Below are 27,545 nucleotides of genomic sequence, written 5' to 3'. Positions count from 1 at the left end.
ATAAGGAGGAACGATTCCCTGCAAAAATACAAATGTGCAATGATCTCGCATCCACCGCCACACACACACCAACAGAAAAGAAAAAAAAACTGACATGCAATTAGAGGAGCTCGCTAGGTATTGATGTTAACAGCAGTTGTTGTTGTTGCTAATGAACATGGCAGACTAAGAAATCAGAAATATTAACCTATGCCATTCTTAATGCATTTGTATTGGGCTTTTTCAAGGCGTTTTGCTACCAGTTGTCTCTAAATATGTAGTTAATCATTAAGTTCATACATACACAAACACGGTGTGCATCTGCTGACTGACTGATTGGGTGTTTTTTGCAAGAAGTGCTTGCAAGAAAAGCAAATTTAAGCATCTGCACTGTCTTATGACGAAGCTTTTGTGTTCCTTTTACCCCCTCAGGGCGCCTCTTCCAGCTTGGTGGTCAAGTTTGCCGACACAGACAAGGAGCGCACCATCAGACGTATGCAGCAGATGGTCGGGCAGTTTGGCATCTTTAACCCAGCCATCGCCCTTCCCTTCAGCACCTACAGCTCTTACGCACATGCGGTGAGTTGGGAAAGGCATACGAAGCACGCAAAGCGGAATTTAAATGGACACACCATTAAGCTCATATTCCATTCATGCACATACCTAATGGGCTTTTACATAAACTATGTAGAGACACATTTACAAATTTAATTGCAAAGTGGGTTTTTTTTAAACATCTTCCGGCCTTGATTGTACACCATTTTTATGCACACGAGGACAACTGCTAACACCATTATTGTTTTAACACTTTCTATTCGGCTTTGAAGACTACATTTTATGCATGCAGAGTAGATTGACATATTCCGTACGTGCATGGAAATTGACGAAGACAAATTTTGGGTTGCATGCAGGCATCTAAAGAGATCTGCACAGACTTTGGCCAATGACAAAATTGACATATAATATAATATAATATAATATAATATAATATAATATAATATAATATAATATAATATAATATAATATAATATAATAAATTTCACTTGTGTTTGAAAGTTGTGGCTCAAAGTGATAAAGCTCTAGGGAATTACCACCCAGCTCTGTGGTTCCCTTCATCCAGGGACAATGAGATTTAAGTACTAAACACAACAAACAAACTCTGCCAGTTTTAATCTGGATTATTGTATTTTTTCTCAAAATGTACCAACATAAACGACAAAATCGGAATACTTGGAAAAGTCACATAAAAACAGGATGCGTGTTGGTTTTTCCAAGCAGCTGAAGCAAATTACAGTGCCCCCTGGTTTGCTGGTTTGCCCTGGTTAGTTTGACCTGTAATTCATGTTAGCTTGATCAGTATATTACTGAAATCAGTCCCACTGATGCGTCACAATTCTCATCACACATGGGAAAAGTTTTTTCTTTTACCTTGGCTCTAATAAACTCCATATAAATGTGTTGGTCATTCTGCCTTAATTCACCAAATATTTAAAAAAAAAGTCACACTTGACAATCTCTTTTTTTTCCTATACATACATGTGTTATTAAGTAAAACACCAGGGAATATTGCTACCAACTTTCCCATCACAATGTTTATATATGATTTTTGAATCACTGAGTTTTAAAAACTGATTATTATTTTAGCCCAATAAGAACATTGCATAACTCTTTCAGTTGGGACTAGTATAGGAGCGGTTTTCATCTATCATACCTGCTCAATGCATGCTCAGGTATTGGCTCTAAATGCAAAATAAATAAATAAAAAACTTAACTCAAAAAGTGTGCCTCTGACTAGAACCACTCTACATTGTTAAAACTTCCATTGGTGCCAATCAGAAACTTTGACCAATTTTGCACCATTATATAACTGGTTTGTATTATTCTATGGAAGCAGGATGATGCAGTTTAAGACCATGTGTACATATCAATGAGCCTGCAAAATTTCTGGACCCTAGCTGCTTTTATTTAATGAAGTTCTGGCACTTCTATCCAGTGCTCCGCAGATTGAAATTGAAGAAGATCGACATGACCCCACCTTATTTACGCTCAAAAACTAATGTTACCTGCAACCCCAGATTGTACACATGGTCAGCTCCATCAATATTCTGCATTTAATAATCAATATGAAAATGTAGATCAGCCTTCGGGGATGAACTGACATGGTTTTTCCAAGACCGATACCGACGCCGACTGTTGGTGGAATGGCCAGTGACCGATATTTGGGACCAATATACATTAAATGTAATGTTTTAACAGCATGTGAAAACAGGAAACCTGTCATTGATAACCAGGGTTCCTCATTAATAAAGGTGACTAAAACTGAATCTGTAAAATAGAAATAGAAGTAATTAAATGAGTACGCTCTCCTCTGCTTATGTGTGACGACTGAGATTGTTCTTCTATTTTCTTAATCTTTCACTGTTCTATCAATGTTATTGTCCACTAAGATCTGGATCCTACAACATTATTAATTATTCTTTTCCAGACTGTTTCGGAGTGATCTGTGGCTGCCTTTTACCTTAGTTGCTGACCGTTGTCATAGTTTTATTCAATGTGAGAGGAGCTAATTTCCTGGCTTGTGGTTGAGACCACACAGTGATGACAGAGAGAGGAAGCTGCTTCAGACCTGAAGTAGAGCATTTACTTCATCAACAATTGGTCAATAATCTACAAATATGATAATTGGTAAAATTACTGCCATGCTAGTCATGCAGACCAGTACTCAGTCTATCCCTGGTTAGATGTGAGATATTCAGTGAATTGAGGCAGGATCACCCATGTATATATTTCAACACAGGATTTATCACACTGAAATCTGTGATGCCAGTGCACACCGAAACTTTTTGCCTCCACTTTTTTTTTTTGCTCGGCAGGTGAAATATTGTAGTTGAAAATGATCTTGGCGAACTATCATCACCGCCATCAACTTACTGCTTTCAGCTTTTCTCCTCTTAAACAGCGCTGCCATTCCATTACACCCAGGCTTTCTCCCACTCTCAGCACGCAGGCACATTTAGTTAGCTTGTACCCTCCAACCCCTTCATCAGCTTCCCTCTGCCCTCCTGCCGCCGCCCACCCAGCCTCCCCCTCCTCCAGGGCATGGCACCACACACACAGACACACACAGACGCGCACACACACACACACCCACACACACACACACTGTAGACCCTCGGCTCTTTGATGAGTTCAGACAGCCTATGCAGCCCCTCTCTCTCCCCCTTCTATCACACCACTTCTCTACCCTTCCCCTTCTCCCTCCCACTGTCCTTCCCTCTGGGCCCATGAGATGCTTCAGGGGCCACAGTTGACTCAGAATATTCCACGGGCAACTTATCTACACACAAACTTTCTTCTTCCCTGCTGAGGCCAAACACACACACACACACACACACACACGCATGCACACATATGGTTACACACACTTGAAAATGAATTTAAGAAAAAGAATTTCCATCCAGCTCTGAGATAAAAACCTGGGCCTCTGTCACAACGCGCTGCATAAATACACATAAACATCTGCAGAGAATTCATTTACAGAGAAGGAGGAACACAAATTCATCCTTTCCCTGCACTTATTTGGATGTAGAAGTTATATATTTCTTTTCCTGCCGTCTCTAAATGCCAGGATTAATTGTTGATGTTAGCCAGGTCTTGGGGGCTTATCCATTTCCCTCATTTTCATATCACAGCCATGGGACCCACTGTGAAATGTGCAAATTGACCATCTCAGAGTAATTGTGAGGCCATCTCTTGTGCTCTCTCCAGTAAAACTCCCACCTTCATTACCATTCATGAAATGCAGCCCTTTCCCAGGAAATGTGGAGAAATGCAAATGTTTAAGGGGTGGTGGAGGCAGTGGCGGTCTGCGGGGAGACCATTGTGCCCCGCTCAGGTTGGCCCTGACTCTTATTTACTGTGGCAGAGACCCGTGTCGGCTCATACAGACGCACACAAGAGTGTACACGCTCACGCACACTGCACAGCAAATGCTCTTTCTCTCCCTCTCTCCTCCCTCCATCTCTCTCTCTCTCTCTCTCTCTCTCTCTCTCTCTTTCTCTCTCTCACTCATGCACACATATAATATGACAAAGAGCAGGATGATGCGAGGAAATTGAGTTCCGAGTGAAAGTAACAAGGGCACGGGGGATACTTCAGCATTAGAGAGAATCAATTACCATTAAATCTAAAGGAGAAATTGCACGTATGTGGTTTCTCGACACAAAGATTATACAGCATGAATGATGTTAGTGAAGGTGAAATTCTCCTTGTATTAGTATTATGAATCGCAGGGACTGTGGATGCCATGCACCTGCGTTTAATGAATTCACCAAAAATACAGAAAATCAGCCGAGAAACTTCCAGGCGAGGCAACCTTGGAGATAAACTTGGCCCAACTTTTTGATAAAGTAATGAGAGCACAAGAGGCAGTGGTGGATTATCAGCGAGGCTCTTGTCTTCATATCTTGCTTAAGACTTATTTAATGAATCTAAATGCCGGTTTTGGTCTCGTAATAATGTGGAATATTAGTTATCTTTAGTGTAGGTGTCCAGCTTGTGCAGCGGTTCTGATTGCATTAGGTGCTCGCTACGTACACATGCTGTGCAGCCTTGATTCCCCCCTGTAGCCACCAGGAATGTGCTGAAGTGATACGACAAATGTTTCTTTGCTGCAAGATAAACTACACATATTCCCCCAAGACGCAAAAACCTGCAGTGACAGAAAAAGGACTTTATCTCTAAAGACACACTACATGTTCGCCTACTCTCCATATACACTGGCCAAGAGAAGAGGAGGTGGCACAGTATAGAATACAGACGTGGGGAGAGATGGTATATATAGCTATAACCAGCGAATACAGTAAATGGTAAATTCAAAGAGCTACCTCTCCACTACAGCAGTGGATAGGATTATAGAGTTGAGCTGACAGCCAGTAAATTGGATTTTAGTCAAACCAGGAGAAGGAGGGGGCTCTGAACACAAATTGGAGGGGTACAACACTGACAACATATGCCAAAAATGAGAAATGTGCCATTTTCACGATAGACACAGACACTGGTGTGCTCTGACAGGAGACATCCTATTTGCAAAAAGGTGATTTCATAAAAACACAAGCCAAAGGGAAGCGAGAGCACGAGATTCCATGTTTCAGTCCTCGTGTTATTGGTGAGTGATAATAGTTCTCCCATGAATTGCCGAATGCGAGTAATAAATCCAGCTTTTATTACCTTTTGTATTTTCCTTTCGAGACGCCGACAACATATTTGTGCAGTTAGATTCGATTCAAGTCACTTTTCCTCCCTCGTCTCCTAAAGTGGCGTCTCTTTTGTGGTGGCCAGCCATTTTAGCTTCCCTTCTGTCTCTTTTAGGTGGAGGGCTCACACGCTGTGTCACAGAACAAGAGAGAAGTTTCACATTTAAAGCCACCTTCAGCACCGTGGCCCCTCTCGCCTCCCCTCCACCCCACCCCAACCCTAAAAGATGCATTAGACCGAGCGTGAGATAGATAAATGAGAGGAGAGAAAATGGTTTAACTTGGTGCTAATAGTGACAGTGTGTGGGTGGGAGAGGGAGGATGATGGCTGTAAACTCACATTAGGAAACATCTCCCCCTGTTGGAGGGACTCACGTTCAAACGCTTGCAACGCGGCACACATGAGAAATGATGGGAACAGATTACTGCATCGTTTGGCTGTACTGTAAACTGCCCACACAAAGCAGCAGCAGCAGCAGCGTGCGCCTGACCTGATTTCACTGCATTATACTTGCGAGGACCAGCGTTCAACATGTCTAGACACACATGCACACACAGAAAGATGAAAAAACCTATTAGAATCTTTCTGTTGGAAACACAGCCTGCAACGGCGGTGGTAACAAATGAGGCCCTTGAGCTTCGGTCTTCAGTCCTCAGTCTTTTAGTTCACCTCATTGACCCCTTCTCCCCCCTCTCTCATTTTTTCAACCTTTTCCTTACCCGCTCTCTCTCCCTCCATCACAGGCTGGTTGGGCTATAAGGGGTCACATGTGACAGTGCTGAGAGTCAGCGAGTCACAGAGCAGCGCTACAGAGATAATTGCCATGTGATAAAGAGGTGATTGCCTGCTGGCACCAGGGGAGAGTAATGCCATCAGGTTGCAATAAAAAAGCAGATGTCTGACACTAAATGAATGCTGCTGGAAGCCCGGGCAACTTTCTTTTGCTCCCTTTCATCTCGTGCACTTCTCTTTTGTCCCCCCTTGTTTCTGTCTGCCTTTTTCTTCTTCCGTCTTCCAAGAGGGAAGGAAAAAAAGGGAGAAAGGGGTTGTGTCTGTGATGATGAAGACTCAGTTGTGCTCATTCTCCGCTAGAGACATTTGCTATCTACTGGGGTAGTGCATAAATAAAGGAACGGGAATGGCTTTTGAATATAATGCCTTTGAAATTTTGAAAAAGAAGAAAAAGGCATATACATATGAAAAGTAAAATGGGATGACTTTGAATATCTCTGTCAACATAACCACTCTGCTTTTTTGCTCTTTATTTTATTTTATTTTTTTTATCAAAGCCCAGTTGTATTAACCGCCACATTCCAACGTAATTACATGCTTGAGTTTCCAATTTGCTGGATTTTAATTTGGAACGAAGCATCAATGAATACCAGAGTTGTTATCCATGACAATCTGACGGATGGCATTAAGGATTGCATTATCTAAGACATTTGTTGGGGGGGGGAGGATAGTTTTCTGGACACGCTAGTATTTACTCCCACTCCGTTATTGTTCCATCCAGGCCTGCAGTTTGTATAAGGTCACAAGGCTCACAACGAATAGGCTCCAGGCGTTTTAGAATCAGCCCAAAGTCCCCGGTTCTGTGAAAGCAGACCCCGAAATAAGACAAAGGAAATAGTGAGTGGTGTGACAGTGTATTTATTCTGTAATACCAGCCCAGTCAGACCCTTCATCCAGGAGTCCAACCTCATTCACATCCTAATAGGGGAGCAGTCGCAGCGTTGCCAAAAGCACGGGAGCCCCACAACCTCTAGACCTCTTTGTTTGTTTCTGTGCCACTGCTTTTGTTTAGTTTCTTGTTCCGTTTCCATCCATAGCTCCCCCCGTTAAAGGCTCAATTCATCTTATTTGGAAAGGAATGGATGATCCCCATTTGTCACGTTGATAAAATTATGCAAATGACAAAAGGCGTTAACAGATAGCGGTGGCAAGGCATGTGGCTAATGGATGAGACGCCAGCGCCGGGGCCCTCTGCAGCAGGACAGCCTGCTTTCAGGTTACCTGACAGGGGCACTGAGGGAAAATAATTGGCTTTTCCCTTGCAAGGGTCCACATGCAAATCCAGGCAGAGTGGCATTCTATACCGCCACTGTCTCACAATGTCGCCATTAGCATTAGCGCCACTGGCAGAGGAGTTTGATTTCTGCTTATACGAGTCAGTCTCGGGGCCAGAACCATCAGCAGCTCTCCTGACACATACAAGCTATGCAGTATTAAACAGATGCAGAGACGGAGGGCAAAAGGTTGGTCCAGCTGTGTTTGTATTCCTTTACCACACAGGTCTGCATGCCTGATGGGCAGCTACATAAGGCCCCGCAAGAGATTATTGATTCCCTAGATAAACCCACCGGTTCGCAAGCAGCAAAAGCCATTGTACAATGATGGATTTTCTTCTGAATTAAGCATTCAGCGTGTGGTTTGCACAGGGAGAATTTAAGCTGAGTGCGGAAGCTCAAATAGTCTCTATCACTCTTCATGCATGTTGTGTGGATGGGTGTGTGTGCGAGTGTGTCTTTGTGTGCGAGCGCTGTTCAGAGCAGCGGTGCATGTGAGCATGTCCTATGCATATGAATAAACACTCTGTGGGCTGCATTTGATGGAAAATAGTTCCAGCTCTCACTTCCTCACTTCATGCTAAGTAGAAATGCAGAGTGAATGAAAGGCTATTGATTTGATCTCTTTGTAGGATTGTCCAGTGGGTGAAAATCGACTGCCATTTACTGACTAACATACTGTATTACTAACATGGTCTGGAATGAGAGTGTGAAGCTACGCCTGCTTTCAAAATATTGTTTTTAATGACTCAGGGTTTGGATTCAGCAACATCTCACAACAGAGTGAAGTCCTACTTACCAGAGAAGGTGTTGTTTGCCAAAAAATGTGTGTCTAAAACAACTTTTCAGGGGGAAAAAACATGAAACTGTGGTCATTTAATGATGTTCTAATCCCAAGTGCATTCTGTCTGCAAAATGCCTTCTAAAAAAAAACATCCTCAGAGACGGCTAGTGGTTTCCGACTGAATTATAAAACAAAGCAAATTTTAAACTCGCATGAATGTCAGGCTACAAGCAGCAATCATCACAAATACATCAGAAAAATTAGAGATGAGTCCGGGGAAAAACAGATGAGAGTGTGGGAGACTGTCGGTGGCATTTCTATACAGCCCAAACCGAGTATTGTGAAGTTTGACAATTGGAAGGGGAAAAAAAGCATTGCAACTCTGCAAACTTTGCCTGTTCCCTGAGCACGGAGATAATGTGCACATGTCAATGCCTTGATTTGTATGAGCCCAACAGACAGCTATTAAATCGTTTCTGCAGCTGGTGACAGGCTTCCTGCTGGGAGGATAGACAGATTCGCTAAACATAGGTTGACAAGCTTCTTTTTTCTTCTCTTTCTTTTATTCCGCTCTACTTTCTCTGTACTTCCCATGCACTATCCATCCATCAACCTCAACATACATCCCTCCCTCTGTGGAACCCTTGCTATGTTTCCCTCATGCTCCCCTTCTCCCGTCTTTGTCTGGCTCCCAACTATATTTTTCATTACCGTCTGTCCTCCCCTCACCTCTCCTCTCCTCTCTCTCACCCGCTTCCTCCCTCCGACCATCCTTTCCTCCACCCATCTCTCCGTGTCCCTCTTCTTTAGCTCATGCAGCAGCAGGCAGCCATAATGGCAGCAAGCCACGGAGGTTACCTCACGCCCAGCGTGGCTTTCCCCGCCACGCAGATCCACCAGATGGGGGCGCTCAACATCAACAGCCTCCCACCCACTCCCATGACCCCGGTGTCGGGTGAGTTTCATCAAGCCCTGGGTGAGCACTCAGTTTCATTCCCTTTCCTGTTATGCGTGTGTGTGTGTGTGTATGTGTGTGTGTGTGCGTGTCTGTCTATCTGTCTTTGCACCATGCCAGTGGGGTCAACTTGTGTTTGGATAATATGTGTCTGCTTATTGGTGTGCAAGTTTTCGTGTGTGTGTGCGTGTTTGTGTGCAAAGTGAGAATAAAAAACTAGAGCTGCAGCATGGCCAAAAGAAAGAGTTCCTGCTTACTGGTAATCCAAAATTATTCCTCTGGAGAGAAAGAGAGAGTAAGATGAAAAAAAAATACATTCGGCGGGATTTGCATGTTTATGTTGTTTGTGAATACTGAGAATATTTGGGGTTACTGTAGTAGCAGCAGCAGAATAAGGAATATCAATAAGTAAGTTTACAGATAAGGCGCTAATTTCCCCATAGTATTTTGACCTTGTGCTTTGAAGCACTCGCGCATGATCTGCATGCAGTAGGTTTTGTTTTCCATAACAAACACCTCCTATGCAGATACATTACAGAGGAAAGGGAAGGACTTTGAAAAACCTACCCGCTGCATAACATTTGCTTATTCAGCAGCGCTTCATTTTTCCTTGAGACAGAGGAAACTTCAAGATTCTCAACTCACCAAAAAGCTCGAGCCAAAATAAATAATACAGTATCCGAGTCTTTGTTGTGCTCCGCTCACCTGCTTTGTCAACACAGCAGTATTGAGTTTTAAAGGTGATGTCTTTGGTAACTTTAAACCAGTAGGTGTGTGGGAGCCAACCACCATCCGCGTTCACAAATGTTTCGGAGAATTTCTGCTCAGTTGAATTAAGATATACAAGGATAAATGGAATCAGATGCTTATGAACCCTTTTATCAAGCCACCTAAACCAAACAAATGCACGAAAAGGTGAAATAAAGGAACATGCCTTGTGCTTTATGTGTACACGGTATCATTTCCAACATCAGGCAATACATCTGGAGAGGAGACCCATTTGTCAAATATTCACCGTGATGTTTTCAGTGCAAAGTGTGCACTTTTGGGCGGGCATAATCAATCTGAGACAGTGATTAAAAGTGGAGCTCGGTCTTGCTGAGAAGCTCTTATTTTGATGCGTATAGCACTGACAGGATTGCAATTCAGATCTTTGTGTTCAGCATGCATACCTGTATTTTGCAACACAATAGTGCTGATGAAAGTGTAACTGATGCAACTGTACGGCAAGGAGCTCGGTGTGTGTGTATGTGGGTGTTAGGGGGCGTGTTTGTGTGAGAGGGCTTTGTCCTCCAGTCTGATTGCATTGTTTGTGCTGTTTGTGTATCTCTTTTGAACTGGAATCTCTGGAAAGCAAAATCATTGCCCGGCTCCGAAGGAAATATTGCTGATTTTGTTTTTGTTAGATATCTGTAAAAACAAAAGTTACTGCTTCTGTGTAGAGTAATTTCATTTGGTGATTCTAGGAGCTAACAATTTTGGATTATAGAGAAAGAATAAATATGTTTATGATGTTGTACAGACAGAGAGAAAGAGAGAAAAGTGCCTGTGAGTCTGAATGTGAAGTGCAGCCATTTATCTCCTGTCAGACATGCTTCTATAAGTTCCCATTGACTGATTACCTTTTATTATTGCATGTAATACGGCATTAATCCTCAAGCGAAAGCATGGTTTTCACAAAGTTTCAAGGACTATCATAAATTTTGAAATGTTTTATTTCCCCTTTCTTCATTCATTAATTCGACTGTGGCTGCCAGCAGCTGCAGGAGCGGTAGTTGGAGCTGTGCTGCTTTGGTACACACAGCTACATTCTCTTTTTTCACACTTGTGGCTATGACTTATTTAGAGTTCATTGAAGGAATACATAACGTTACTGGCAAGGCTGTCTGTATAAGTAGGCCAAGAGACTCTGACACTACTAAGAGACTGTAGGATGTCTGCCACGAGTCAGTGGAATAATTCATTGTAATATCAGAATCTGTTTTTAGGGTCTGGGAGCAGAGTGCTTCTGTGCTTCGACAGAGGTTTAATTTATGCATTTTAGTTGCCTCATCAACCAAATTAGTGCTCAAAACAAATCTATAAATCCTGACATTTGGCAGCTGTGCACAAAAGTATAAAAGGCAGAAAGGTTAATGTCCCTTTTCTTTCCAAAATGAGAGCTATTCCGTATTGACAGTCACACTACCAGCTTTCTCGATTACACGTGAATTAACATAACGTTCAGATAATGGCTTTAATAGATGAAAAACCTTTCTGATCTCGGGGTAAATGAGTATAACCTCTGCAACATGAGAAAAAAAACCTTGTTTGACAGCAGGCCGAAGTACAAAGAGGCTCAGAGGTTAAGGGTGTTACTCCGAAAACAATGAGACATCCATTTGATCAACAGATGCAAAGCATTTAAGCTTGATGGTGCATAAGCCGTTTGCCAGATGGTTCAGCTGATTAGAGCATGTATCCTTACAATGATGCATGATGATGCTTTTTGAAAATAATGTTCACCAGGTGCCGCTCCGAGTGCCGCGGAAGAAATAAAAGTTAAGGAAAACAAGGGAGAGAGAGGAAGAGCGGGAGAAGAGCGAGAGAGATAAAGAGGGTGAGGGAGGGGAGGGAGATGTGGATCCCGCTGGGTATATGGGGTGAGGAACACGCAGTGTCAAGGATGCTTTGTTAGGATGTGAGAAGTGTGTAATCAAAGTCGCTCTAATGTTCTGTTGCATGGCGTTGCTCCGTGCTGAAGACGTACATGCACAAGTGCATATTACACAAAATATAGTGCAGATGCTCCACAGCCAGAGACAACCCACTTACAGCCAGTGCTGAATGTGCCACAACATCCCTGCTGGATTCAAACACGGTTACAGCGCCGATGCAGAACACTTCCATGGTGACAAACACCAGGAAACTAATGAGCTGTTTGACATCGTGATCTTTCTTAATGCCACCTGTCCTCCTCGGCTCCCGTTACATGTCACACAGACGTTATTTTCAAGGGCTAATTCTGATACAAACAGATGCTAAGGGCAGGACAGGAAGGGTAAGAAGTTTATTTGCAACAAAATATCATCCCAAAGACTCACTTCGAGGGTGACACATCACATTGAAGTCATTTGGAACGCGGCGTTATAGCCTGTTCAGAGCCAGATGAAACACCTGGAGAGATGAACACCTGTGCATCCAAACTAATGATTTCTTCAGGACATTTCTACTTCCAAAAGTACTTTTTGATTAATATGCTCTTCAAGGGAAAAACTTGGAAGCACATCCAGTTGCACAGAGGTCCAGTGTCCCTCAAATCCAAACGATCCCCCATTTCAGTTTAAACCCATTGCATCAGACTCGCGACAAATCCCAGAAGCAGAAGTAAGTACCTCAGTGACAGCCAAAGGTTTCCCTTTTCCCTTTACCTGATATGTGCTTTCAGAGCCGCAGCTCCAACCAGGACCAGATCTGATCTGTGTGAGTAAAACTGAGGTTTGCACAAGCAGTGGAGCTTCACAAGCTGCCCAGCTGGCCTGCTCAGGGATCTGAAAGCCAGGCGCATTGCTATGGTCAGTGCACTGCATGCATATTAGCCTCAGAAGTGGAGCAGACAGCACTGGAGGCTCAGTAATGTGGAAAGTTGCAGTATTTAGTACTAATGGTTGATGATTCAAGTTATACTCTCGGTCTACTGTCAGCCGATAATAAATCACAACCGCCTCGGAATAATTGTTTCCATAAAACAGAGTAACTTAAGAATGTGGGTCACATTTTAATACATTCAGAAGTTCAAATCTTATCTGGCTGCTCACATGGCTCACTGCAGTGTGACAGGAAATAGACTGCGTGGTCTGGAAGTGTCTGTGTACGCTGTTATCTGTCCAACACATTACTTTTGGAGCCTATTATTATTTGAATAGCAGTTTGGAGGAAGCATCAGAGCAAGAAGGAGAGTTCAGTCTCATTTAACCATAAAATGTTCCCTAAAAAATAAAGACTTTTTTGACAGCTTTACCACAATTTTCTAATACTTTACAGATTTTCCATGTTTTGGTAAAGCACAGATAATACCTAGTGAAGTTAGAGAAAGAAGTATTAATCTCACCAAGAATAAAAAAAGATTGACCAAAAGTGTAAATAACATCCATGTCAATAATCAGTATTTTTACAAGTATTAATTAATATTTTAACTTAAATTATTTTAAAAAAGACAGCATTTTTACTGTGTTTAAATCAGCAAAAAATATTACTATGTTATAGGCATTTTCCATGAACTGAAAGGAAAAAAATGATTTTCATTTCTGAAAAATAGCAGTTAATTTGATTAATTATAATTTTGCATTATAGATGTCTTTCTAATTATGCTTCTCATGGATATCTAGTAAAATTACAGAAAAAGTTTTTTTTACATGTTAATGTCACAAAAATCTATACTTTTATAAATGGTGATACATTTTGTATTTTACAACATTTGGCCATAAAATTGCACTATTTTCTACTGTATTCAAATCAGCAACAAAAAAAACATTATTTTACAGATGTTTGCTGTGAATAGAAAATAAAATATGTACAAATATGTATACTAAGCATTGCATTTTTTTGGAATTTTTCCTGTTATGCTAAAGGATTAACATCAATCCTCCTGATTAACCTTCAAAATAATAATTAAAATAATAGTAAAATCCCGGAAATGTTTTTTTTACATGTTTACGGTTAAAGAAAAGAATAAATACATAAATAAAAAAAAAAAGTCAAAATAAAATCAGCAACAGATTGTAATTTGATTTTTTATATAGTGTGACAGTAAAATTACACAGTTTTGCAGGATTTAAATCAGAAAAAAATAACTATTTCACATATTATATTCACAACTTTTTACTGTTCTGTTTTTTCTTCTGGTGCCCTCTGCCAGATTTTCAAGGTTTCATTTTTTTTGTTTTGTTTTGTTTTTTTGCAGGATTTTATTTTTTACAGTCTAGGCAAGTAGTGTAGTGGCCAGCATGTGGTGGTGGGATCATTTCAGTGGTTTATAAGGCTTCTTTTCTGTCAGTTGTCAAGCAGGATAAAAGTGAGTACTGTTGGTGAAACCCACTCCAGCACACTGTGTTCCTTTACAGACTGTGACTTGAATCCTCGTGTTCAGTTCTCCTCAAAGCCTCCGGTTTCTCCCCTGTCATGGTGGAGATGTTGATTAGGTGATTCAGCAAATGCTAGACGCTGCTCAGCCATTAAAGTGCAGATCGAGCTTTGATGGAATCCCTTTTCCTGAAGCACATCGTGGACTTTTTTTTTATTTATTTGCTTCCCCCCTGGTAGTTATTTAGTCATTTGTTCAGGCTCACTTCCACTTAAGCCGGAGATGTTGTTACATGGCTGCGCAGAGTTGTGTCATCACCCTACAAGTGCAATCTCACAACCATTAACAAGATCATCAGCAGCGATGGAGGAAAATTTGACAAATTAACGCGCTAATGCCACCATGCAGAAAATCCCCCAAATTACAGAATAAATGCAGGTGGAGTGCACATCATTGATCTTTGTTGTAATGGCTACAAGTGCTGTATTTAATGTGCTTAAGGGGAGATGCTTTATAAATCCAAGAAGCAGCTGTACATGATATTATTGATAAAAAAGTCCATTATCTACCCACATAAAAAAATATGTATTTATTACATGCATTTATATTTACTAGATGCACATTCATTTGGAAGCGCTTTCATTTAATGTCACAATTGATTTCTTTAGATGTGTTTACTTATCCAAAGGGCACCATTCAAAGTCACATGGCTGTTTTTTCTTGGCCTTTGAAAACGCTGCACTTCCCATAGCCAGATTTATTATTCACACCAGACAAACATTTTCTCTTTGACTCTAAATGCATCACATTTTAAATCAGTTAGATGAAAGCATCTGTTTTGAGTGCTTATTACTTGCTCCAGCAAAAGACAGTCCTTGTGCTGGTAATGACTGCACTCTCCAGTATGGGTATAGCATTCCTCGTTGATTCGAATGTATAATTAGCATAATAAATACTTCTGTCGCATGTGAAGACTTCTTTCACGAGGCAATCATCGCAAGGAGCAAATCAACAGTTTCCCCTCTCCTAAGACGAGGCCTGCACGAATACGAATGTAATTTTTATGCTGTCATAACATACATATATGGACGTGACATATACATATACATATACATATGGTTTAACAGTGCAGGTTTCTTCTGTGCAGTAATGAAGTGCAGAATATTGATAGTTAAGGGGTCGGCTGTGTAGCATATGTAATCTGCCATCCCGTAGCTTTGTATTCAGCCATGGCAGAGTGGGGAACAACATGTCATTATTACAAGCCGATGCACGCCGCACACCCTGACAGCCACATGTATATCTGCGCTCTAGTGTGTGCATTGTAAACAGGCTATGAATACAATTCTCCGCAATGCAAGAACTATATGTCCACTGAGGTATAAAATGAAAATGTCTTGTTATTTTCTAGTTCAGGATAGTAGGAAATACTTCCCCCCCCCCATTTCAACCGAGGGGGAAACATTTCCAGGGTTCCGCTCATGTTGTGGCAGTGAGGATAAAGGTGATGACTGGGCCACATAAATGGCTTTCCCATCTAATCATTGTTTTAGTGGTGTTATTGTCTTTTTCTTATATCCCCATTCTGGGTCTCAATTCATGAGCAGCCAAGCCACTGCAGCGTTTTCTGACCATTCGGTTGAGTTTAGTTATTGCGCAGAAATGTTTCCTCGCTCTTTATTACACTTATGATTCTTTTGCCGATTCCCTGCTGTGACATTTCGGACTCCAATCTGTTACTTGTGTTTTGTTTTTTTTCCACGACTGAAGGCTGACCCTTACGTAATTGCATGTAAGAGGTCCACATTATCGCCTACTACCACTACTGCTGCTTCCTACTACGGCTACAACCGCTGCACATACGTAGACTCCCACAGCAGTGCTAAGCCTTGGAAAATGAATTTGCCTGATGATGGAGAGGATGCATTATCTGGTGGTACAGTAGAGTGCGTGTGGCCTGAGCAGACTAGCTGTCTCTAGCCCTCAGCATAGGAGCGGCAGTCTCCTGGGTCCTGGTAGGAGAATGGGCTGAAGCTGCAGTCTAATTCATCACAGCTCCGCAGGAAACAAGCAATCGTGGGGAGGCTTCATAAAAAAAAAAAAAAAAAAAGGAAAACCAGTGCAAAAGACACAACGGCTCTCACCGGACCGGGGCAATTCCCCTGGTCACTGTAGTTGCCTGTCGGACTGTCTGCCTCCTCATGGCTTAAATGCTGAGACAAGGAGGGAAGAAGGAGAGGACAGAGAAGGAGAGGAAATGAAAGAGGAAAAGATGCATCATATGTGGAGAATAAGAAAAGCCGTCCCATATGTTTAGGTGGATGTGATGTAGAGCATATTTAGTTCCGCATTAGCATAAATCTCAGCGTATGTTATGAGCAAACTGGATGCGCTTGTTTACCCGATCTGAACCAACCACTCACGGGGGGGTTCCTTATTGAGGTACCAGATTGTTGGGGATATGGCATGCTGAAGGGTTTCCGTGACAACCTGGGCTTTCCATCCAATCAGGGTGAGGGCTTCCAGATTGAGAGGTGGTCCTCAGGGGAGCTGTACTTCAGCGAGCTTGGATGCTTTGCCACGGAGAAGCCCTTTTAGAGAGACCATCACAAAGTGAGATTCTGCTCAGAATGGGTACTTTGACTTCCCAGGCATAATTGGAAGCACTTTCTAAAGGAGGGCCCTTTTAAAATGCATTGAATGAAAGAGAACAGGGAGCATCCAATTTCGATTCCACTCATGAACCTTTCTGCAGCTGCCTTTCAGGCATGTACCATATATGTTATGACCCACCCATTTGTCAAGCTGCCAACTGTTGTTCTTTTATCTTGTGTTTTTATTATTATTTTTTTATGATGTATAAAAGTGAGAGGCGTCTTTGTGTATTTGCTACCTGCTCGTTCAAGCAAATCTCCCTCTGTAATCTCCTTTTCTATCTAGTCCAGATCTTTCTCTTTTTTTATATTTTCTCAGAAGTTGCATAGCGGTTTCATCATCTTGAGCAGTAGGAGCCAGCAGGGTATCGCACAAACACTACAGACAGGCTCATTTTTCACAGGTTGACTTCCCCAGCTATCCTGCAGGATGTGTCACGACAAACGCCAGATATGTGACAGACTCACGTCGCACCCGTGTCCTTGCATTAGAAAGAAGATGCAGTGTAGCTCGTGGTCGCCCGCTTTGTGTGTTTAATGTCTGTGTGTTGGTGTATGTGCTGCTGCTTTTCTCTGCACACAATAACAACAGCATGTGTTTGTGAGTACAACTTTGTAGTATCAGATAGAGGCATTCAGAGTGATCCGGTAACAGTGATTTTGTGTTTTTATCTTACCCCCCCAGCAGGCCTCAGTTCTCCACCAGCCAACATCACCACCTCCGCCGTGCCCAGCATCGTCACGCCCATCGTCAACGGATTCACCGGCATCCCCCATCAGCCCAACGGACACCCCGCCGTGGAGACCGTGTACACCAACGGCCTGCCGCCCTACTCCACCCAGAGCCCCACCGCTGCTGACACCCTCCAGCAAGCCTTCACCGGTGTACAGCAATACACAGGTGAGAGACGATGTGGGGGAAGGAAGAGGGAAACCTTGTTTACCGTTCCCCATTCCTGGGTTTTTTTTTTACTCCCGGTCGTAAATGCTAAATGAGTTGAAGCCACGAGACAATTACTGCGGGGTATTTACCGTGAGACTGCATTCAGATAGTGTACAACACGGCATCGCAGGGCCTTTGATTACACGTGTTATGCTTGTGTGATCGACCTTAAGCATCCTTGACACCGTTCTCTGTGGGACCCTCCTCTTTCCTTTCCTTCCCCCCTGTCTGCAGCGATCTACCCAGCCACCACGCTGACTCCCATTGGCCAAACACTGCCCCAACCACCCCAGGTCATCCAGCAGCAGCAGCAGAGAGAAGGTGAGGGTGAGAGAACATTATTACTTTCTGCACTTCACACTATCCCAGCCTCTGTAATGGACATAAAGCATGAGAGACCCATATTACTTCTTTTACACACCTCATTCTGTGTAATACATACATAAAAACAGAACAAATGCACACATCTTATTCTGTGTAATGGCTGAATAGAGCAGAATGACTGGGAGTAGGAAACGGATGATAGGACAATGTTAATGCAGCTATATGTGTGTTAAATCTTGAAACTGGGTTATAAATTATCAACACAGGCCTGTGTTTTTTTTCTTGAGAAATAATTAAAGCTTATGTAATGAGATCCCTAGATGTCAGAATAGTGGCGCTGCAACCTAGATGGACAAAATTAATGAAAATGTGGAAAGTACTGTTGTGAGAAAACTGGGGCAGCTTATCTGATATTCAGAGTAACTTGCAATGGGATGATTTCCATTCACACCTACCGTGTTTTCACAAAATGTTTTCAAGTTGCATAATTTGCAGCTAAGTAGTATTTAGCAGCAATTTAAGAACTATCAGACAAGAAGTATGAAAGCAGGATTAAAGGTCATATTTAGGCAGTAAAACCCTCAGTTTTGCACATCATTTAAGTGGAAGAATCAAGTTATTTTAATTGATTTTTGATCTGAAGCACGTGCAAAAGAAAATTGCAACATTTTTTCACATGAGATGAGGAGCAAATCGAAGAAAAACAGAGCACAAAAATCATTATTATCATATTACTTATTGTGTTACCGTATAACCACTGTTTGGCTTTTTGGCTTATAGATAAAAGGAAAGCAAGTTCAAGTTATGAGCATTTTCAGATTCTTCCTGTTCAAAAATGGGATGTTTCCTTGCTAATGTGTCCCAGACGTCCAAAGCAGCTCTTCTTCATTTCTCTTATTATATAAATTAGTCAAATGTAAGATTGTATAGATGAAAAGGACAAATTCACACCTGTGTCTGCTTCCGTCAAACACTCTTTGCCTCTCTTTTATTCGTCCAGGTCCGGAGGGTTGTAACCTGTTCATCTACCACCTGCCACAGGAGTTTGGAGACAATGAACTCATGCAGATGTTTTTGCCCTTTGGTACCGTCATCTCCTCGAAGGTCTTCATGGACCGAGCAACCAACCAGAGCAAGTGCTTTGGTGAGCTGTCCGCTGCTGCCTCCCACTCACACACAGACTCCTACTGTAATATAATAATATATTATGCAATGATGTGCGAGTTTGACCTTTTCTGTACATTTTTACTGAGTCTTTTTTTTAAAAAAAAGAAACATTCAAAGGTTGTTTTAGGTTGCTTTTGTTGTTGTTTTTTCATGATGATTATATTAGTTTGGGTGCTTGTTGGCATTTGCTCAAAGATGCATTACTTGCAGGTCTGCATGCAGATGGTCTGGACAGGAATTTCCAATATGTAAACAAGAGGGAGAAAAACAAATGTAATATAATAGTTGTTTTTTTAAGAAATACATCCAAAGTAAATGTCCAGCAGTGTACTCTTGCACAAAGCAACATTTTTTCCCTTTTTTTTGCAGTGTGAGCTCTTATATTTTTTTCAGAATTTTCAGACATTTGTGGGTGTTGTGCAAAAACTCACAGCTTAGGTGTGAAGTTCCGTAGTGCAAGTTTTCACAAAAAAAAAAAAACGCAAGTTTTATTTATTATTTTTCAAACCACTTACTCGTGCGTGCATGAAATACCAATTTCCTCAAATGCTCCGATGACATTTGACGGCACACAGACACAGAGGCCTGAATGATTTTCACCACTGACAGGCTGACCTGAATTTGCATCTTGATGACTGTTGGGTTTTGGTGTCAGCGCTGTTGCGAGGAAAAAAAATATGCGCTGAGTACATTGTAGCCAAACTAGCCATGATGCAGGTCGATCAGACCCCATGTCCTTGTTTCTGTTTGGCAGCCATGTGACCTGGAAACCTTGCAGTGCTGCATCAGCATCCTCATCACCGTTCTGTAACCCCAATATCTGTCAATACCTGCGCTGCTGAGGCTGATTCACACACCTCTGCGCCTCCTGTCCCATTTAGCTCCGTCAGCCTGCACACACACAGCAAGTAGCCCTGGGGCTTATAAAAACTTTGAGGAGGCAGGCGGTAATGGTTGAGGGGAAAGGAAGGCAAAGGACAATTATGGATCAGCATTTGTTTTCACTTCGAGGAACCACAGAACCTTGGGCAAAATTGATCAGCAGCCCCGTCTCCCTGAGGGGATTTAATAACATATAAATTCATGAAAGAAGAGCTATTTGCAGTATTGACTTATACACTATGCATTTACAACATAATGTTAGGCCTGGGGAAGGAGGGAGCACACTGGTGTAATTAATCTGGAGAGGAGAAAGAGGGGATAAACTTAGATTGATGAGGTGCAAAAGACAAGGAAACAGGGAGAAAGAGAGAAAGCACATGTGTAATCAGTGACAGGACCGAGCAGAGGGCTTAGAGGGCTCTAAGCCGGCATCTCTTCCCCATCTCATCTCAGCTCCCATCCTAAATGTGTTAACCTGATGTTGGTTTACGAGGTCACCTCCTTTCCCCATTCGCTCCCTGCCTCCCTCCTCGCTGCCCAGCTTTTTTGCCATAATGGGCCAAACCCAAGCCAAGCAGGCCAGGCAGACTCAGTCCCAGGTGGCTGTGGACGTGGAGAGGCTCCTGCTGTTTTTCATGGGTCATCAACTGTTCCTAATGACACCACAGACACAGGGGAGCGCATCAAGCGGAGACACACTCCGCTGCAGTTTCTGGTCACTGAATTCTCAAGGCTTTATTTTTACACATGATGGAAACAGGATGTTCAGCATTGGTTTGAGGAGGGATTTATCTTGTGGGGGAAACGCACCGAGGGTGGTTGTTGTGTCTGCGTGAGACTTGTCTCTTAATGATGAGCTCATGTTTTCATCAAGCTACATTATGCAGCGGCTCGTTCAGTTTCTTATTTTGTATTTTCCGCTGACGCCAGAAACCAAAGATGATGTTTTTAGATTCAAGCCAGTAATCAATCAGCCATTAAACTTTGATGCAGATCACGACTGCTTTGTGTTGTTTACGTGTCATATTTACAGAAGGCACCTGCATGCAGTAAAACATGCAGCTTTTGTCAATATTCATGCCTGAGCTCATGATGCAATGCTTCCACTTCTAGTTAACTAGGATCACTGTATTGCTTTACTACACCATCCAAAACCAGCACTTGCATTCTTTGTATCCTGCAAAATTGTGGTCATGTTCCTCTGGATATCACAACTCTTCCAGACTAAAACAGTCAACCAGGAGACAACACGGGGAAAATGATGTCATATGACAGTAATAGCATCAAAGTTGATGCATTTGGTTTCCAATCAAGTCTGTTTTTTTTACAACAAGTAGCATCTGGTCGAATATCCAGGTATAAAACACCATTTCGGGCATGTTAAACTGAAAAAAACGTCTTCTTTCTTTAAAAATCAGCTTCATAGCCTACTCTGACAGGCACTGAGCAGGTGATCAGCAGCCTTTCCTGCCTCAACAACGCCATCTAGACTTGTTAAAGTGACAGACAGGACATGATGATTAAGCCAGGAGAGTACGTTGAGATATTTATTTACGCTGCATGATTAACCTTCTGGCTGAGTAATTTGCAATAAATAGCATCTCTTAAAATAAATACCTTAATTCTCACCTTAAAGCTCGTTCGGGTGCTCATACGTAGCGTATAATTCTCCTCATCAACTCGTTCTTTTCACTCGCAGGTTTCGTGAGTTTCGACAACCCTGCTAGTGCACAGGCAGCTATTCAAGCCATGAATGGCTTTCAGATCGGGATGAAGAGGTTGAAAGTCCAGCTAAAGAGACCGAAGGATGCCAGCCGCCCTTACTGACACAGCCTACCTTCAGTATTCATTGCAGCAGCACAGGTGAGCCCAAAAAACAAGTGCAGTCATTTGTTCAACGCTTAGATTTTCACCGTCGTTCCTGCTTAAGAGCTAACTCAAGTATACAAACTATTCTCTTACTTCTGAGGACGGTCTGAACTGAAGAGCTTCTAGATTTTTATGCAGTTGAAAGCTAAATATCAGATTCACTCTATGTTCGGTGGATGTAGAGCTCAAACCTCCTGCAGAAATATAGAAATTCTAAGAGGTTGATTTCATATGCGGCACAGCAGGCATATTAATTATGGGAAAATCTGTCGTCATTGTGATTGACAAAGATTGATTGGTGCGCCAGTGTGGGTTAGCTCTCTCCAGACCATTACACTGATATAATAGAGCCATATTGAACTATCCAAAGTGTAAAGAAAATGGATCTTTGGATTGACAGTTTAATGAGCAGTGAGATTTGAAATTGCCTTCTTTTTTCCCCCCTTCTTTCTACTCTCCAGGTTTTAGAGGACACGTGAAGATATCTCGGAGGAGTTAAACTTTTTTTTCCTTTGAAAGCAAAATATGTTTTAAAAAAAATCAACACGTAAGGAATTTTTTGAAGACATATCAGCATTTACTTATGAAGATATAGGTTATGGCAGAACAAGAAGATGCGAAATAAAGAAAGAAAGAAGGAGGAGGAGGAGGAGAAGACGCTTCACCGGGAGACGTAACAGTAACAGATGGCACAGTGCAAAGAAAGACGAAGACGAAGACGAAGAAGAAGAAAAAAAAACTGAAAAAAGATGTGATGAGACTGAACAACAGAACTTTTTTCTTGTTGAGACTTGAATTGTTAATTAAGCAACAAACTAACAAACAAAAAAGCAGCAACAACAAATAGATTTCTATATACATATTATATACACATATATATATAAGGAAAGAGGCGCTTGTGGCTTTTACTGTACTGGACAAATGAGGGTTAAAACTTGAAGATCAAAAAAAACAGTGGAAAAAAGAAGCTATTCTACACGTCCACTGACAGACTTTCTTTCTCTTTCCCTCTTTCTCTTATTCTCTCACCGTCTCTCTCAGCAAGCGCAGAACTATGACTCTTGGAGGTCACTGAGGTTTCCATTAGCAACAGTAGAACTGCAAATCTTTCACCCCTAAGGGACCAAAGGACCAAACATTTTTATTGTTCTGAACAGTAATATATAGTATTAATGATACTAATACTACAAACTACTACTAATAATATTACAAGTTAAACTTAAGAAGAAATACTAGCTTCAGGTTGAAAAAAAAGAGCAAAGGGTTTTTGATTTCTTTTCCTTTTACATTTATAGCTACTGGGTTTGAGAATATTAAAACAAAACAGAAAAATGTATAAAAAAAAATAAAGCTATACTATTTTAGTGGCGTAGATTATATGGGTTAGATGTTGTTCCGGGCATGTTCAGATATGTTTCTTTTGCCGCTCATTACTTCATTGCTGCATTTCATCTCGGAGGTGTGATCTGTCTGTGTTATTGTGTCAGAAGGAGGAGAAAAAACAGTTCCATAGTGCCAAAAGTGACACGATAGCACCTTCTCGGAGCAAACGTCAAACAACTACAGTGTGTTTTTAGCCAAGTACCGCTGTCCTCCATTTCAATTCCATAATTGATCGCCAGTCATTCCATGTCATCATTAAAGCCTTTGATAGTACAGATAATCTGACCATAAAGCACTGTGGTAAAAGTGCCACCCGGCTGAGCTGGAGACGCAGCAGTAAAAACAGCACAGCATCTGTAACTGCTTAATAAAATATACAAATGAGCCTGACAGCAGTTGTAAAAATTTCCATCGGTGTGTCACAGTGGTCCCTGCCGGGTCGTGGCCTCTCCCACTGCCAAGCTCCTCCAGCTGCTCTCAGCAGGCGAGAGCTGACTCCCCTTCTTCCTCCCCCCCGTCTCTCTCTCTATTTCCTCACCTCCAAGTGCCAGCATATCTCTCTCTTAATAGGGACCATCAGTTCACAGGGGCCCCAAAGCTAACCCACAGCATAATTAGGGTAATGATAATATTGATCAGATGGGGAGCAGCGCCGGAGGGCAAGAGATGCACAATCAATTACACATTGGCATTTTGAATGAATTGACTGAGTGACAGAGTTCATTTTTCACTCAGCGGTTGGATCTTTTCTCACTTATGCTGTCATTCATAGACTCCCAAATCTGTGGAAGGCTCCTGGAGTCACTTAAATTGACAAAATTATGGCAAAGAAACTTCAGAAGGTTCATGTGGCTGCCACAAGATCTGTATATAGTGTTTAGAGTAGATTGTGCAAGTTCTTCAGTGAAGAGCAGCTGTATATATATTTTTTCTGAAGGGTATAATAGCACAGTAAGAGCTTGTACACAGTGAGAAGCAGCCTGGCATTACCAACCTTAGGAGGTCAAATTAAGAGCAAAATGATCCATCAATTAGACAGCAGCAGGCCTGTAAGTGTAGCTGCTACAGCTGCTGCTGCTTCAACAAGACGACAGCTTACCATTAGCGCCGGTCACACATGGCTCCTGTGCCGTGTGGTCACGACACATCACGCCACTTAAGATGCGACTAATGAACTAAACTGGTGTCATCTGTAGTGATGTTTTTACAAAGAGACACAATCAGTGCATCCGAGATGAAATCATATTTTTCTTCATGCTTTTTTTTTTGTTTTACGGAATCACCTTTTTAATTTTTTTTTTTTACCATTTCTAATTGTGTTTAATGAGATTATTTTTTCTTCAAAATGCCATTCATTGACTCAGTTTGCCCTCTAAAGCATCTTTCCCCTCAGGACTCTGTGAGACCTCAGCGCTCTGATCATCGCTGTGAACTTTAGACACATCAGTGCTTCAGACATCGAATCGCAATGCTGCCCCATCCCCAGAAGCAGAATCTTCAGCTAGCATGACTACTCAGCCTCTGTAGTCTGGTACAACAAATGTTTCCTCCACAATGACTCTACAGATCCTGAAGACTGATACGCTTTCATTTAACGTTCCTTTGGCTCAGTCGTTCTTTTTTTATTTTGCGTGATTGCTGGTTCTCCGGATCAGTATTATTAGAAATGAGGTGCATAATGTTCAATAGAGTAGGTCTAAATGTTACCCTCTTTCACTGTATGTTGTTCTGTTGTCAGCAGCATTCAGATGCTGTGAGAAGAAATGTTTCAAAATGCCTTTTCTCATCATGAATTGCCAAATTATGCAAGCATATCCACTGCATTTCCTCATCAGACTTTAAACGTGTGCCAGAATTCCTTAGAAATCCAGTCGTATAAATTTCAAGAGTAAAATATATCATTTTGTGATATAGTATAACATTGTAGGAAGAGGGTCAGTTTGGGCTGTAAAGATATACAATATAAATTTCAAGTGAAAAGGTTAGATTTCTTATATATTCGCCAGAAGACAGCTTCTTTCCCCTGGCGAGTTACTGTTGGATTTCTCTCTGCTGTCAGGACCGAGCAGCTTTAGGAAGCTGCGATATATGCCCTCCTTTCCCCAGGCCATGGAGGGCCTTATAAACCCAGTCAAAAAATCCTTTCTTATGGGATTTCTACCAGGGGGACGTTTTTCTTCCTTTTTTTTCTTAATTATTAAAATCAAATTAAATTTGGCCTTCACAACAGCTTGGGTAATGCGAATTAAAGATGCCAGCTGTGGCTGAAATGTAATGAGTTTGAAAGTTCATTTTATTCTCCCCTTCCCCACCAGAAAAATAAATCAAAAATACAATAAGAAATTTGATCAATTGCAATTAGGACAGTGAAGCTTTATGGAAGGAGACGGTCTGATTGAGTTTGCAGTTGTATATGTGGTGCATAAGCCTATACCTACATATCTATGATAAGATTTAGAGAAAAAACGGTGATGAAATGGTAAAAGAATTAACCGAATTGTTTGTGATTTCCTGAAAAGGAAGGAAATGGCAGTAATGGACCCTGTTGTGTTGTAATTAAGCTGCGTGTGGTTGAGCTAAAGTCAGTCTTTTACATTGTTTTCACTCTTACATCCATTTTTATCTTTTTTTTTTATGTTTCTCATGCTACCATGGTGCCCTTTCAATCTCTGAGCATGCTCAATGGGGGGCCGGGAGGGTTAAAGATTATGATTATGGTACTACTCGTATTAACAATATGATTCTTTAACTATGGTTTGAATGCTAAGGATAGTAGCTTATTATAAATATGAAATCTGTATATTATGGAAAATCAGCACAGGACCTTTCTTTGGGTACGTATAGGTTTTAGGGGTTTGAAAACGGGGGCAGGGGTTTAGGGGAGGGGGGGAGTTTTTTTTTCGCTTTATAAAGATGTTAAACTTTCTGGTTTCTCAGCACAAAAAGCATACAAAAACATAGAAACAGCAGTACGGAGTCTGTGAGTAGACTTTACCGAACATACAGGGCGCAAAAAGAGGAATCTCAGTACTATTCCTTAAAACTGGAGGAGAAAATGCTGTTTACAGGTAGTATTGTTTTTCCTTTGTCTTTTCTTTTTTTTTTCTTTTTAAAAAGGAGAGCGCCACCTGTTTTTGTGGCCGCGTCAGTACAGCATGGATTAACTGACAGGGAAAGCAGTATCTTTTTATATATATATATGGAAAAAAAAAAGAAAAAACAAACTATGTGTTCTGTATTAGCCTGAGAAACCAAACATTTTTTCCCCCTGTTGAAAATTTCTTAATACTTGCTGCTTAGATTACTTCATATTAATGATTGATGATTTAATAATTTTATAATTATCAGGTCAAGTATGTTAACTTGATGTTTATTTATTTACCTATTTATTTCATTTTATTTATTTATTTATTATTTCGCCAACTTTTTTTTTCTTCTTTACTTCCTGGTTATGGTAAGATAAAGATATGTATCAAAAAGAAATGCTTATTGGGGCTTTTCTCTCTTTCTCTCCTTTTTTCCAATTTTACAATAAAAATTCAAACTGGGTGTTTTTTTTTTCTTTTTGTTTCTGTTGCATGGCAGTGCTGAACCACAGGGCAAAGAGAGGGGGAGATGTTGCACAAGGAATGACTCTCCATGGCCTGGAAAGTTTGCAGAATTTAAACGTCTTCATCTCTTCCAGTGAGCCTGACACTGACACTATGCTGCCTGATGAAGCTGTGATAATTGTGTAATAGCCCCCTTTTAAGGATAGCAGCGTTGCATCCTTTTCAGCCCTTTATTTTTCACGTTCTGTGGTGCAAACATTAGACATCAGGCAATTTTCTGCAGCTCTCTCCTACACCAGGAGCGAATCCACTGTGGGATTCATCATGAAAAGCTCTGGTGGTGAAAACGCAGCCATTTAATACTCATATGGAAACTCAGTGGTGCAGCATATATAGGATGATTTTGATTATCTGTCAGCGCGGAGACTGAAGGCTTTAGCAGTTAGCAGGTCACCTGATGCTGCTCTGCTGCAGGGAGACTGGAACTGAAAAGGACATATGATGGGAGCAGAATACAAAAATAAAGCTGCACATAAAAAGCATCATTTCTGCAGGCATTTCTCAGTCGGGACGTGTCACAGAGAGGCTGCAGGAGAAAGACAGGGGAACAAATAACATTACCATTCTGACAAGCAGAAAGCAATAAGTTGGTTTAAGGAAGGCATTGAGT

At 41.5% G+C, this 27,545-nt stretch overlaps 1 protein-coding gene across 10 annotated transcripts in view; it reads left to right on the top strand.

Moving 5' to 3' along the window:
* The window catches only part of celf5a (cugbp, Elav-like family member 5a), a 188,600-nt gene extending 161,727 nt beyond the window's left edge, over positions 1–26,873 (top strand). For 2 of the 10 annotated variants that reach the window (XM_022191567.2, XM_022191560.2), the window contains exons 6-12: positions 412–558; positions 8,896–9,040; positions 17,445–17,657; positions 17,934–18,026; positions 19,024–19,167; positions 21,772–21,935; positions 22,403–26,873. In XM_022191567.2, coding sequence (XP_022047259.1) covers positions 412–558; positions 8,896–9,040; positions 17,445–17,657; positions 17,934–18,026; positions 19,024–19,167; positions 21,772–21,899 — 870 coding nt within the window. In that variant the 3' untranslated portion in view covers positions 21,900–21,935; positions 22,403–26,873. Of the gene's footprint in view, positions 1–411; positions 559–8,895; positions 9,062–17,441; positions 17,658–17,933; positions 18,027–19,023; positions 19,168–21,771; positions 21,936–22,402 lie in introns of all 10 variants that reach the window. The other 8 variants (XM_022191584.2, XM_022191576.2, XM_022191529.2 and 5 more) reach the window with 6 other exon arrangements.
* Positions 26,874–27,545: the final 672 nt, after the last annotated feature.

This window comes from Acanthochromis polyacanthus, chromosome 4, assembly GCF_021347895.1.
Source record: "Acanthochromis polyacanthus isolate Apoly-LR-REF ecotype Palm Island chromosome 4, KAUST_Apoly_ChrSc, whole genome shotgun sequence".
Taxonomy (NCBI): domain Eukaryota; kingdom Metazoa; phylum Chordata; class Actinopteri; family Pomacentridae; genus Acanthochromis; species Acanthochromis polyacanthus.
This window is presented reverse-complemented; position numbering and strand designations above follow the sequence as displayed.